We start from the raw sequence: 13,667 nt of genomic DNA, 5'->3' as shown, positions 1-13,667 counted from the left end.
ACCCATCAAACTCCAGAATTTTATTAATTTCTTGATAATTAATAACCAATATGGGTTTTCCTCGTTTTATCTCACCATGATTTCTTATCAGAAAACCTGGACTGCTATATGGTGATATTTCTGCTTTGATTAAACCAAGGTCCAAATGTTCCTTGATTATATTCTGCATATCCTTCTGATCAATTATGTTCATTGGGATAGGCTTGCAACGGACAAATTCATACTATTTGCCTTCCTTAATTTTAAGGCAAATTTTAAGTTGATTTCTGTCTCACCATGCCAAGGGATTTTCATTATAATTTTCTTTGATCCTTTTCTTGACATCTTCCAAGGATACCTTGTATTCAAACTCTATCTCATTCTTATGTAGAGTTATTTTAAGGTATTTTTTTCTTCTAGTTGGAGTTCTTTATCTGCTCTCAACTGGAACATTGTTTCTCCAAACCTTCTTGAATCTTTCATTTTTGGTTGTATAAGTTTTCCTTCATCACCACGCTTGCTGCGAAACTGGATTGACAATTTTCGATAAAATGCCTCTCGTAGTCTCTGGACTATGATTTTGTGATCACAAAGTGTTGTGAACACTAATCTTCTAGTCTCATTTCTTGAGTATAGGACTTAAACATTTGTAGGAAATTGTTTCCTAACAGAATGTCAGCTCCTGTATCATGAAAATAAATTGGTGGTATTTTTACCTTATACCAAAGTGTCTGTCCAGCACCGCCAATTACAATTTCAGTCATCTTAATCCCTTTACATAAGATTAAGATTCTTCTGGAAAAATCTCTTCCAGCAATCTTTGGTAATTCTTCTTCCAAATTATTTGGAAAAACTCCTCTTTTTGCTGTGCATATGCCAGCACCTGAATCAATATAAGCAGCAAAATATTCTGCCTTATATTGTTCGTATAATATTCCTATTGGAATGTATATCGAGAAGGGGCTTGTGGTCATTGGATTTTCCACATCCTATCTTCTGCCATAAACTCCATTCCATACTCTAGACATTTCCAGGGTTTATGCTCCTCGAGAAACTCTAGTCCAAGAACCAATTTGTCAGGTTCTTTTCCTGGAATTTCTTTGATATGAACTTCCAATTCTTCAAGATTAATTATTCCTTGGTAAGTTCCTATCACAGGTTGTTCTAGATAGTATATGGTATTACAAGGAAATTGATTCCTTTGTTTTGTAATATCAAATACTATTTCTACTTCCTTCCATCCTTCAGGACATCTAAGTTTTCCTATAGTAGAAAAACTTTCTAGCTCCTGTTGGATTTCTTGAACATGTGTTTTTCCCCACCTGTAACTAGTAATTCTATCTCCCTGAAAAAATAGTCTTCTTGATTCTAATCTAAGACTTTGATTCCTTTGAAGAATCGGTTTGTCTTGAATTTGGATATCTGTTTCCTGTATTAAAGGAAACTCAATTCTTTCTGGATAAGTTGCCTGAGCAACTTTTCCAAATATTTCAGGTATTTCAATGAACTCATTTCTAATAAAAAATTCTGAATGATGTGTATTAGATAGAGCATATGAAATCTGATAGGTAATAGAATATGATCTATTACCTTCTTTCATTAGCCTTTTTTCCTTGAAATTCTGATGTAATGTCAAGGCTCGGCTAAAATCTCGATCTTCCAGGTTGTAGGCTATCCTTGGATAGATTACTCCTACAATCTTTCCTGCACAAAGATTTCCTGAGATTGTTCCCAGTACTGAATCTTGAAGATTTCTCATTCTTTTATCGCATATCACAATATCAATAGGGGAATCTATTCCTTCTTTAAAAGTAGCTTTTATCATGATTTGGATTGCTCCAATATGAATTCAAGACATAGTCCTTGCTACTTCTATCTTGAGTTTTTGTAATTCCTCCTTAATTTCTTATGAAGAAATTAATTGCATCTCCATTCTATTTCCTGTAAATTCCATAGGAATTGCCATTTCCCTTCTGGAAACTTTATAGATTAGATGATGTTTTCTATTTCTTAGGCCCAGACTTCCTAAGAACTTTTCTACCTGTCCTGCAGAGAATCCTTGATATCTCTGAAGACTAGGATTTTCTATCGTGATCTTTGGACCATATTATTAGAGATTGTTGTCTGGTTAAAGAAACCAGACAGATCTTCATGTGTTTTGTGCCGAAACACCTCGTCTTCAGTCAGATTCCGATTCAGTTCCATCAGTTTCTTCCTGACTTAAGACTTCTTCTTCTTCATATATACTCTCGTCTGAGGCAATATCCTCAAACCGGTATACTTGAATAAGATCTTGGTAATAAACCGCTTCTTCAATATCCGAGGTTGGATCGAAGCGTTTAATACCTCTCTTTTCATTTTCTGGACAGTTGGTTGAGATATGACCTCTTGCTCCACATGTCCAACAATTACAGTCTTTAAAACTTTCATTAGCTCGAGTATGAGCTCTTCTGAAAGTTTTCTTCGTATGTGTTCTTCTTGTGCTTCGAGATGTACTCGATGCTTGAGAAGATATCCTATTTCTTGATGGTCCACTTCTTTGTCCAGATTTGTAAGATCTGGCTTTTTGTCTAGGTCATACTGTTCTTGGTTTCCAAGAACTTCTTCCACTTCTAGCATAAGGATGAGTTTTAAAACTCTTCTTCTTATACTTTTGTGGTTTACTTCCAATAATTGTTGGAAGATCATTTTCTTTACAACACAAAGGAGTTTTTTGTTGATACCCCTTAAGCGTTTGTAATTCTTTTGTAATGCTGCCAAATGGCACCATGCTGCCAAAGAGGCTCTTCGTGCCAATGTGTCTGGATTGCCAGGGATATATTCCCTTATCAGCATTTCTCTCCATGGACTTGGCATCTTGGCGAAGAAGAGCTGCATAGCTATATCTTCTTCAACCCCTGAATTCCATCTATATTTAGTGAATAACATAATGTACTCATCCACTAAACATATATCATGTAATTCAAGACTATACAGAGCTTGAGTATATTTCTTTCTCTTCTATGTATCTTGACTGTTAAAATAGTCCACCCCTATAAACTGTGCTTTAAAAAGGGTAGCCATTTTTCCGACTATCTCGCTAAAAGATTCTCCGGCTAGGACTGACTCTTTAGTTTCTACTGAAGTCATTTCCCAAGCAATTTTCATTTATCCCATAAGACTCATCTCCATAAGTATGATGAATCCTACTTTATCAAGATCAAGTGTTCCAGCTGCAATTCTCATGGATGATGTCCAGTCATCTATGAGTTCTTCCCTGTTTTTGAAATCTAATACATCCAGGTTAAGCATAACCCCGTAAGGATGTATAGGTTCTAAAACAGATTTTCCATAGGGTGTTTGGTGCAAAGGAATTTGATTCTTCCTTGACCTTGTCCCTGCTGTGTGAGATCCTCCACCAGTATAAAAGTCTGATTGGGATTCTCTCATATTTATATTCCGAGATCCCACACTTTCTCTTGGTGGTTCTTGAGAAGATGACCAAGTTATAGAAGGTTGTTCACCTCCCGTTGCATTCATCTTTAGATCTACAACATTTAGATTTGCAAAAGATTCTGCAAGCTCTTGTAGATCTACTAGACCAATCCTTTCCAAAGTTGTCATCAGATAAATTTTTTTCTGAGACTGTTTTGATTAGATTGATCATTTTTTCTTCTTCAGCTAAAGGTTTGGGTATCACTTTGGTCTTTCATCTTTGATGTAACAAAGGTTCATTACCAAAGGATAGTGGTAACCTTCTTTCTGAAGATTTTCTACTAGAACTTGGTTGTTGTTCTAGGATTTGTATCCTTGTTCGAATATCCTTTAATATTCCAAGAATTTCTTCCTGGTTTTCAAGAATTTTCTCAACTCGTTGAGGTACAAAATATAGCATATTGCCATAATTTTGTACTGTTTTCGGTATTTCCCTAAGATCTGAGGAGAGCTTAGAGGAATCAGGTACGATTTCTAAAAACTTATTAGATTGAATCATAAGTTTACCTAAGGGTGCTGTTGCGTCCCCTGCTGCTCCTGATATCTAACCAACGTTAGATGGTCTTGTGTATATTCCAAAATATTGGAATAGCTCTTGTAAATTATTTTTCTCGAACTGAAGTTCGGATTCATAATTTTTTCGAAATTCTCCTCCTCAAACATTGAGTTACTAATTATAATAAATTTTGTGTTTGAAATAAATCAACCTAAAGCTCTGATACCATTTAATCGTTAAGGGAATTAATTACTTTAAACAAAATAGAAAGGAAAATTTTATGGAGGTCAAATTTTAAATTGACCTGATGTGGGAAAATTTAGGAAAATAGACTCCATCAAAAAGGTTTATTTCATCCTATCCATATGGACATTGCCCCCATTATAGGATGAATGACACCAAGATTTGTCCATGCATATATAGGACCCACTTTTTTTTTGAAATTGTATGTGTGGCAAGATCTTACCCGTTGAAATGAAGTGAGGGTAGTGCCTACATAGATAGGATCTCATGAACCATCAAAAAGTCATCTAAGAAAATAATCCTCTCACCTGCAAATATCATTCTTGCCCCCTCTTTAAATTATTATTTTAAATAATAAAAAACCTAATATATCACTTAATCCATGATCTCTATCACTTAATCCGGGTTATTCCTCTTTCCCCAAACCCACCTCCACCGATCGTCGAGTCCCCAATCGCCGGAGACAATCTATATTGTATACGAATTCAAGAAAGGCAAGAGATTTCTCAACTCTCTCGTGCGTGGGTTTTTCATTACATGCGTGTAGATTTTCTATTTGTGGTTTTTGGTTCTGGATTTTCTTGGAATATGGTAGCTCCTTTCCTCGGTGATTGTGTTGTATTCGAGATGTATTGAGCTAAATTTAGTCTGGGATATTGGATTTCGGGTTTCTGCTACTTTCTTTGGCTGTGTTAATAAGAGATCAACATTATCTTTTCTTTAGGTCGTTCGAACGCTTGATTGATGTGTTTTTGGGTGATTAACTGGGGATTTTGTAGGTTTCCCGGTAAAATTATGTACCCAATTTTTGTGAATGCTAAACATGTTCTAGAGTTTCAAATTTTGCTGTCAGCTATGTCAGCACTGTGTGATGGAAGTGATTAGTTATATCGTAGGAAGACTGCTCCAATGTCTTATTTATCACTTCGTTTTGATGTAATTCTACGACAGTCTTTGGTTTATCATTTCCCTTTTAAATGCCAATGTGCCGAATTATAATAGGTTTAAGCATATATAGTTGACAAATTGTTAGATGTTCCACGTCACGCTCCAATTGTTCATTCTCGTGCATGCGAGTGGTGTTTTATTCCTTTGCGTGAGTGGTGTGTTAAGATATCTCACATCGACTGATTAAGATCTTGATTGATGTATATATAGACTTGAACAATCCTTATTTTTTAGCTAGATTTTGGGTTTAGTTAGGCCATATTTCATAATCTTAAACAAATCGCGAGGAATAAATATTTGCTTGGAACGTGCTTGGAAAGAAATGAAAACTCCAGCTCATGCATGCTCACCTTATTGTGTGATCTGTTTGAATAGATGCTCTCATCATCTGTATGGGAAGTAGGGAGCTTGATGTGTATCTGTTTATAGTCCAATTGTAATGTTCGATGGAACCAAAAATCACAATTTTTAAAATGTGTGTTTTTAGTATATGACTAGCGCACTGGGGGTAAGCTTAGAGGGGGTGGGTGAATAACCACCTTGGCCTTTGCCTCCCTTTGCCACACTGACATGTTGGTTCATGAAAAACCGGTAAAACTACTTTACTAGGCTGTTATTATTATTATTTTTTGTTTCATGGTTGCAGTATTAAACTTGTTTTTTAGACTAGATGTTGTTTCTTGCATATGTACTGAAGTTTTTAAGAACGCGTGTTGATGGAGAAGCCATCTATTCAAAGTGATGTTTTGGTGCCTAGATTATTTCAATTGCGTTGTTATAAACCCAAAATCACAATTTCTGGTCTTCTGCTTCTGCTTCAGCTTCATAAAAAATAAAAAATCCGATTCTACCATTTGTCTAAATGTGAAAATTACTACGTTCTATAAAAGTACTTAAAAAACACCCAGAACATATTGTACACTTGAACCAATTAATTTTTTCTTCGTTTTTGCTTGACTTAATTTTTCCCAAAGCATACGTTTGTGATTCTGATTTAGTTCCTATCTGCAACATATTACTGGACTTCTTCCCATGTCTGCATACACCTTAATTTTGTGTTATGTCGCAGACTGTATGTGTTATACACCTTAATTTTGTGTTCTTGCTATTTCTTTTTATTTTCATGATTAATAACAATGTGATTCAAGATTCTGAGAACAGTATTGTTAGTTATGTAATGTAGTGATAGTCATTTTATGTAAATTCAGGGTAAACTTGTCATCTGTTGAAACGACGCCGTGTGTTACCTTCTCCGGGCAACTATTCTTCATTCTTGATCTTTCTTCTACAGCTCTCTATTCATTTTCATTAATTTAAATCTCACCCGAGATCGTTGTGTACGATTCATCAGATCGCAGAATAGGGCATTTCGATTGTATGAATTTGCAAAAATGGTGCTGATTACGGTAGTTCGAGACTACATCAATCGCATGTTACAAGATATTTCTGGGATGAAAGTTATCGTTTTAGACTCTCATACGGTGATTATTTCTTCTGTTATTGCTGTTGTTGTTCAGTTGCGCCTTTTATGTTCATTATTTGGTTTTCATGAATTATTCAGCTCTTAATTAGTTATGGGGCAGCTTATGGTCACGCATTTCTTTGGAATTAGCGTTTAATTAGTTGCTTTATGGTGAATTAGCATTGTAAGTGTAAGTATTGGTTGAGTGCTTCCGCGTGGAGGAAATTATTTAGTAGTTCTATACTGGAAATGAGCTTAATTGACCGATCACAGTTTGTTATTTGGAACTTGGATTCCTTTTCTCGATTTCTCTTTAATGAGCAAGGAAACAACTTTTAAACAAAGATTAAGCTTGATAAACTGATCAAAGTCTATGTGTAATATGGAAGCATGTGTCTTTTATCTTATTTTGTCGATGCATATTTCAACGCAATTCACCAAATAGCAAATGTTCTCTTAGCCTATGGTGTGTTATTTATTTATTTTGGGTTCGGTGACAAATTGCAGGTTAGCATTGTAAGTGTTGCATATTCACAATCAGAGCTTTTACAAAAAGAAGTGTTTCTGGTGGAACTAGTGGATTCCATTTCCATGTCAAAAGAACCCATGTCACACCTTAAAGCTGTTTATTTTCTTCGTCCTACTTCTGAAAATATTCAACTCATGAGGCGCCAGCTGGCTACCCCTAGATTTGGGGAATATCACCTCTGTATGTTTTTTTATGTAAAAAATGTCTTTAGTTTATTCAGAAGTTTATTACTTTTTACTATAAGTCAATATTAGATCGTCAAGTTGTGAAATTCTTCAAGGCATCCAACTTTTACTGGAATGCAATTAAACGAGTGGTTGAAGTTCATTTATTTGTTTATGTCATTCACAGTCTTTTCCAATATGTTAAAAGACACTCAGCTTCATAACTTAGCGGATTCAGATGAACACGAAGTTGTTCAGCAAGTGCAGGTAACTTGCATATTAGTGTTTCTTTTGTTGCTTTCATCTCTTGGGAAGCTAATTGGCTGGAAATATGAAAGCTATATCTCTACCAGTTGAAGATTAATTATTGATTCTAGAGGGACTATTCGACTTTGAGTTTCATGGGTGTACATTTCTTATGGTTTTGTCTCAATCTTCAGGAGTTCTATGCAGACTTTGTTGCCGTTGATGCTTATCATTTCACATGCAATATGATTTCAAACCACATGTACATGATCCCAGTTGTTGTGGATCCGTCAAGTTTACAGCATTTTTGTGATAGAGCAGTTGATGGAATTGCTGCCATCTTCCTGGCTCTGAAACGGAGACCCATTATTCGATATTCACGAACATCCGATATCTCAAAAAGGATTGCACAAGAAGCATTGGTGAGAATTTTACCACTTTGTAGCTTCTAATAATGATTTGGTTTATCGTGTATTTACGGAATTATTTTGGTTAATTGTGCTTAATGTTTCCTAGAAAACTTTTTCTTCAAACTGATTTTAGCTTCTCATCCCTGCGTACAACAGAAGCTGATGTACCAACAGGAAAGTGGTCTTTTTGATTTTAGACGAGCAGAAGTTTCCCCATTGTTGCTAATTGTGGATAGGAGGGATGACCCAGTCACTCCTCTTCTCAATCAATGGACATATCAGGTTATGGTCTTCCTTTTTAGAAGGGGTGTTACTGTTTTTTGGGGGGTGGGGGGTTTAATAACTGAGAGGTGCACTGTTATAACTTTTTTACTATTATCATCTGTAGGCGATGGTTCATGAACTTATAGGCATTCAGGACAATAAGGTAGATCTCGGAAATATTGGAAAGTTCCCAAAGGACCAACAGGTTGTGTTCCTTTTCATGTTGCATGTACTGTTATGCTTATACGAGCATGGAACATTGAATTTTAGGTGGTAAATTGTGCTTTCAGGAGGTCGTGCTGTCTTCTGAGCAAGATGCCTTTTTTAAAACCAATATGTATGAGAATTTTGGAGACATTGGCATGAATATTAAAAAATTGGTGGATGATTTCCAACAAGTTTCGAAAAGCAATCAGAGTATTCAAACAATAGGTTACAACTCCTACACATTTGCCAGCACAATCTTCAATCTTATGTTTTGGATGTATACTCCTTTAACTTTTGGCAACCAGTGATGCTTTCATACATATTGATTACTTGGAATTTGTGCAGAGGACATGGCTAAATTTGTTGACAACTACCCAGAATACAGAAAAATGCATGGCAATGTTTCCAAGCATGTGACCTTGGTCACAGAAATGAGCAGGATTGTCGAGGAACGGAAACTAATGCTTGTTTCACAAACAGAACAGGAATTGGCTTGCAATGGTGGGCAAGGGGCAGCATTTGAGGTACCCACGAAACTTTTTTCTGGTAGTAAAATGAATCTGCCATGGTCAGTGGCATACCGCCTAAACCAGTTCTTGATTAATCAAAAAAAGTTTGCGAGAAATTAACTAATGAAAACTAATCTGTTAAAATAAAAGTTGCATCTGGCTTCTGCGACTGTTCATGCTCCTTTCACAGATGGCTCAAAGTTCTAATGTAGAACATTAAGGTTGTCTATCAATTATCGAAGGGCCCAGGAAAGCCTGGTACGATATTCATTTTAATCTTTATTAATTATTAATTTGATTTTCTCTTTAATCCCTCCCGGGAAAACCATTTTGGTATTCATTTGTGGAGATTTATACAAATTTAGTTGTGATGATTATAAACATCATGAGAAAATGGTTGCCCGTACAACTTTGCTGGTTGTCTTTTAGATTTAAAATTTTAAAACTATCCATTTTTTTCCTTAATCAGTGTCAAGATGGTTTCAGTAGTCGTTCGATAAAATCAGTGTTTCCAGTTACAGTTGTAATAAACAGATGTGCTATTTAGGTGACTGCAGCTCTTCTCAGTAAAAGATATCTCATGTTTCCTGAGACATTGTAATGTTTCAAACCAGAGACAAATGTGTGCATGATTGTCTTCTGTTGTGTGTTTCTCTGTGCAGGCTATCACCAATCTTTTAAATAATGAAAGTGTCTCTGACATTGACCGTTTACGGCTTGTCATGCTGTATGCTTTAAGATATGAGAAGGATAGTCCCGTCCAACTAATGCAGTTATTCAATAAATTGGCATCACGGTCTCCAAAGTATAAGCCTGGGGTACGTCTCATAGAATATTTACTCTTGACTTTCGTTTGCTGCAGTGAGTGAGTGGAAATGCCATACTGTCTTGCCTCCATATCCTTTACAATTGCCTACTCGTATATCATGTTTCTCTTTTTTTTTTGGTGGGATTGGAGTGGTTTCATTACATAAACTTCACCAACATGGGCTTTTCACTGTTGCATGGGTTTGATCTTCAGCAGGTGTTTTGTATCATCCTTCGTGTTATGAACCTACTGGATTTTTTTTGTCAGTTAAACCTCCCGATATTTTTCTATGCAAAATTGTTGCTTTTTATATGGTTTTAACTTTTACGAATTAAAGATATTTTGGATACTAGTTCTTGGGTTATTTCTTGTTTTACATTTGAATGCTCGTGTTATCTTGGTATGACATAGCACGTGAAGCCTGAATCTCCTAGGGGCTCGGTTAGGCAGGAAAATATATGTTTTTCTTCCGGTCAATTGTTCTAAAAAATTGCTTACCTTCTCTGTTTGGTTGACAGCTTGTGCAATTCCTGCTCAAGCAAGCTGGAGTTGATAAGAGAACTGGGGATCTTTATGGAAACCGAGATCTTCTAAATTATGCCCTCAACATGGCCCGTGGCCTCAAAGTTGATCTAGAAATCTCTCTATCTCACTTCAATTAAAAAGGTGTTTGAACATACTGAATATAAATTTGCATGCTTGTTCAGGGGGTGGAGAACGTGTATACTCAGCATCAGCCTCTGCTATTCCAGACAATGGAGAACATTGTCAAAGGGCGTTTGAGAGATATAGATTACCCCTATGTTGGAAATCATTTCCAGCAAGCCAGGTGGGATTTTAATAATGTTCTTTGTATGAAGCTGCGTTCCTGAAGCCCATTGACATGTATATGGTTAGTTACTGTATCCTGAATCTCTACAGCATTATCTTTTTTCAGGCCACAAGAGGTGGTAATTTTCATTGTTGGTGGGACTACTTACGAGGAGGCACGTTCTGTTGCGTTGTTGAATTCCACAAATTCTGGGATTCGTTTCATTCTTGGTGGTACTGCAGTTCTCAATTCGAAAAGGTATCATTAGTATAATAACTAAATAAATAACCTTGATGACCCTCTCAATTAAATTCAGTTTGTATCCACCTCTTACAAATTATGCTCGAAATCTTATTTTATATATCCTGCACACCATACTTGCACGAAAAGTTCGTTTGTAAAAACACGGAAGTTGTCCTTAAATTTTTCTGGTGTAAAAAATATAGGTTTCTGAAGGATCTTGAAGAAGCTCAAAGAATTGCTGGAAGCAGCACTGGTGTAGCTTGAAATTTATTTACCTTCGCCCCTCAACTTTTGTAAGATGCGTACAGTTAACATACTCAAGATCACACATACTCCAGCTACTGACAGTGAAATTCTTAATTGTATCGAAACCACACACGCCTGTTACATAAATTGATGATGACATCTACGATTTTGTTTTTGGTTGATCGAGATATCGCTTAGCTCGGCAGAGGTCCAGCTAAAATCAAGTTTATTAGACAATTACCCGGTTCGAGGTCGATATTCTTCGGTGAAACCATATCAAGGTGCTTGTAATTTGCACAGTATCTGATTTTTATTTGTGCAAGAAGGTTTTCCTGTGATAGGAGCTTGTTTCGTGTCCAACTATTTGTTGGAAAAAATAAACTATTATCATCAGCCTTACTCGAAGACTCTTGCTCCAAATAAAGCTAACTACGTATTTCATGAGATCCACGAAGAAATCTGCGGAAATCACCAGGGAGGAAAGGCTTTGGCAGGAAAAGCTCTGCGACATGGCTAGTTCTGGCCTTCAATGAGGCGTGATGCGGAGAAACTAGTGAGGCAACGTCGAGGCATGCCAAGAACATGCCAATTTCAATCATATGGATATCGCGAGACCTTTCCCACCAGCTTCCGTACAAAAAAAACAGTTTATTATGGTGACAATAAAATGTCCATGCCATTTTAATGTAATTGAACTAAATATCCTGAGAAAAGCGTGCAATAAGTTGTCTACGCCATTTGCCGATTATTACACATGCTAATTGTTTCACTCAATTATGAGTTCAACCATTCGAGTAATTTCTATTTTTTTTCAGATTTTGTTATTTTTTTATTTTATTTACAAAATATATTGTAATAAATAACAAGCAAAGAAGTTAAATTTTCTTTTGAACAAACAAATAAATCTCTAAAAATTATAGCTCAAATTTATCAAAGACACATAACATTAAATAATAAAAATATATAATCACAAAAAAAAAAAAAAATCTTAAAAAGGCTTTGAATTCTTGGTCAACACATTTCCACCGGAGAAAAACCCCACCAGATCCTGTCTGTACGGTAAGTACGTCCGCCGCGGCGGCGGCGGTCTCCATTTTCCGGCCGAAGTCGGCGGTTCTTCGACTCGGTATTCGTTCTCTCTTCTGCTCCAGCTGTTCTTCGGAGTTAAAAAGACGAAATTTTCCTTCCTTCCTTCACTGTGGCTTCTGCTCAATAGCTCTTTCAACTTCAGTTTCTTGTAAATCGACCCCGTGGAGGTGCTTTTCTTGCACCGCCGCGCCGTTTCCTCCGGAGACTCCGCCGCCTCAGGAGTAGGCTTCGGTGGCCAGATGCAGTACATCTCCTCCGGAACACTTTCCTGCTCATCAGCATCCGAGGCGGCTTTCGGCTGCCACACGCAGTACATCTCCTCCGGAACTCCTTCCAGCTCATCCACATCCGACGACGAGCAAGACGACGTCGTTGCCGTCTCTCTTTCCTCGATAAGAAGCTTCATCAACGGCAGCCGAATCGTCTTCTTTCCGTTCTCCTCCTTGTTTGCATCCATATTCACTTTCCTGATCAACAAATCTCCATTTAGAAACGGGTAAACCGGTCGAATCTTACCGTCGTGGAAGATTTCGTCGGCAGAAATCGTAGACGACTCCGAATCCCTCGTGACGAACTCGAACTCGAAGCCTTGATCATCATCATCTCCATCCCATTCTCCACCTTCCCTTTTCACAGATTCTGAATCCACTTCCCTCTCGAAGTAGAACTCATCGTCGTAGAACTCATCGGACTTCTCTTCCGCCGCGCATTCCTCAACAGCCCGGGCGGCTATCTCCGTCATCTCGCTGTTAGAATGGCCGTTGGAACTCGGAGAGTGCGAGACCGCAGCATCATGCGCTTGCATTTCTTCGAATAATCTTGGAAAATTGTAAGATATTCAAAGTATGGTAAGGAGACTGGAGAGCTAGAAATTGTTATAATGGAGGTTTGTGGTGAGCATTTATACAAGGAAATTATTTATTATAAAGAAGCATGAAAAAATAAGGTAAATAAACCCCAACCCATTAATAAAACAAAATAAAATTAAATTAAAATAAGATTGAATAAACAATGTGACCATCATATACTCACCTCCTATATCATTAATAGATCGTACGATCTCACAAATTTTTATCTGTGAGATGGATCAACCATACCAATATTTACAATAAAAAGTAATATCTTAGCATAAAAAGTAATATTAGAATAAAAAGTAATATTTTTTCATGGATGACTCGAATAAGAGACATGTCTCACAAAATACGATCCATGATACCGTCTCACACATGTTTTTGCCTTACATCATTTAAGTCTGTTCAAGTTTTAATATCATTTAATAATTTACAAGATACTTGAAAAAAATGTATAATTCGAGATGTTATTCAAAATATATTCCTGTAGAGTTTTAAAAATCAAGCGATATTCAATCTTGACTTTTAAGTATTTTGAAAAAAAAACAAAAATTATAAATGTCTTCGAAATTTTTTAATTTATAAATCGCTTTTGTGATTTTTAATCTATGATTTATATCAATGATTGTGATATTTCGTAATAACGAAATACGATCCAAAAAATTATAATGTGATTTAGTTTATAAAT

General features: G+C 36.4%; 1 protein-coding gene across 4 annotated transcripts; it reads left to right on the top strand.

The window, feature by feature from the left end:
* Positions 1–4,535: 4,535 nt before the first annotated feature.
* On the top strand, positions 4,536–11,379 carry LOC142520472 (vacuolar protein sorting-associated protein 45 homolog). Of its 4 annotated transcripts, XM_075623453.1 has the most exons (15): positions 4,569–4,686; positions 6,349–6,396; positions 6,492–6,621; positions 7,110–7,311; positions 7,483–7,562; positions 7,736–7,963; positions 8,108–8,233; positions 8,340–8,420; positions 8,506–8,647; positions 8,768–8,946; positions 9,594–9,749; positions 10,258–10,365; positions 10,447–10,568; positions 10,677–10,808; positions 10,997–11,379. In XM_075623453.1, the coding sequence occupies exons 3-15, from the start codon at positions 6,532–6,534 to the stop codon at positions 11,055–11,057; spliced, it is 1,707 nt and encodes a 568-aa protein (XP_075479568.1). In that variant the 5' UTR covers positions 4,569–4,686; positions 6,349–6,396; positions 6,492–6,531; the 3' UTR covers positions 11,058–11,379. The 4 variants fall into 4 exon arrangements, with proteins under 4 accessions (XP_075479567.1, XP_075479568.1, XP_075479569.1 ...); XM_075623452.1 differs by lacking the exon at positions 6,349–6,396 and having other exon boundaries at positions 4,536–4,686; XM_075623454.1 differs by lacking the exon at positions 6,349–6,396 and having other exon boundaries at positions 4,586–4,709.
* Positions 11,380–13,667: the final 2,288 nt, after the last annotated feature.

The sequence above is a fragment of the Primulina tabacum genome, chromosome 12 (genome assembly GCF_025594145.1).
Source record: "Primulina tabacum isolate GXHZ01 chromosome 12, ASM2559414v2, whole genome shotgun sequence".
Taxonomy (NCBI): domain Eukaryota; kingdom Viridiplantae; phylum Streptophyta; class Magnoliopsida; order Lamiales; family Gesneriaceae; genus Primulina; species Primulina tabacum.
Note: the sequence above shows the minus strand (reverse complement) of the source record. Positions and strands in the feature narration are given on the sequence as shown.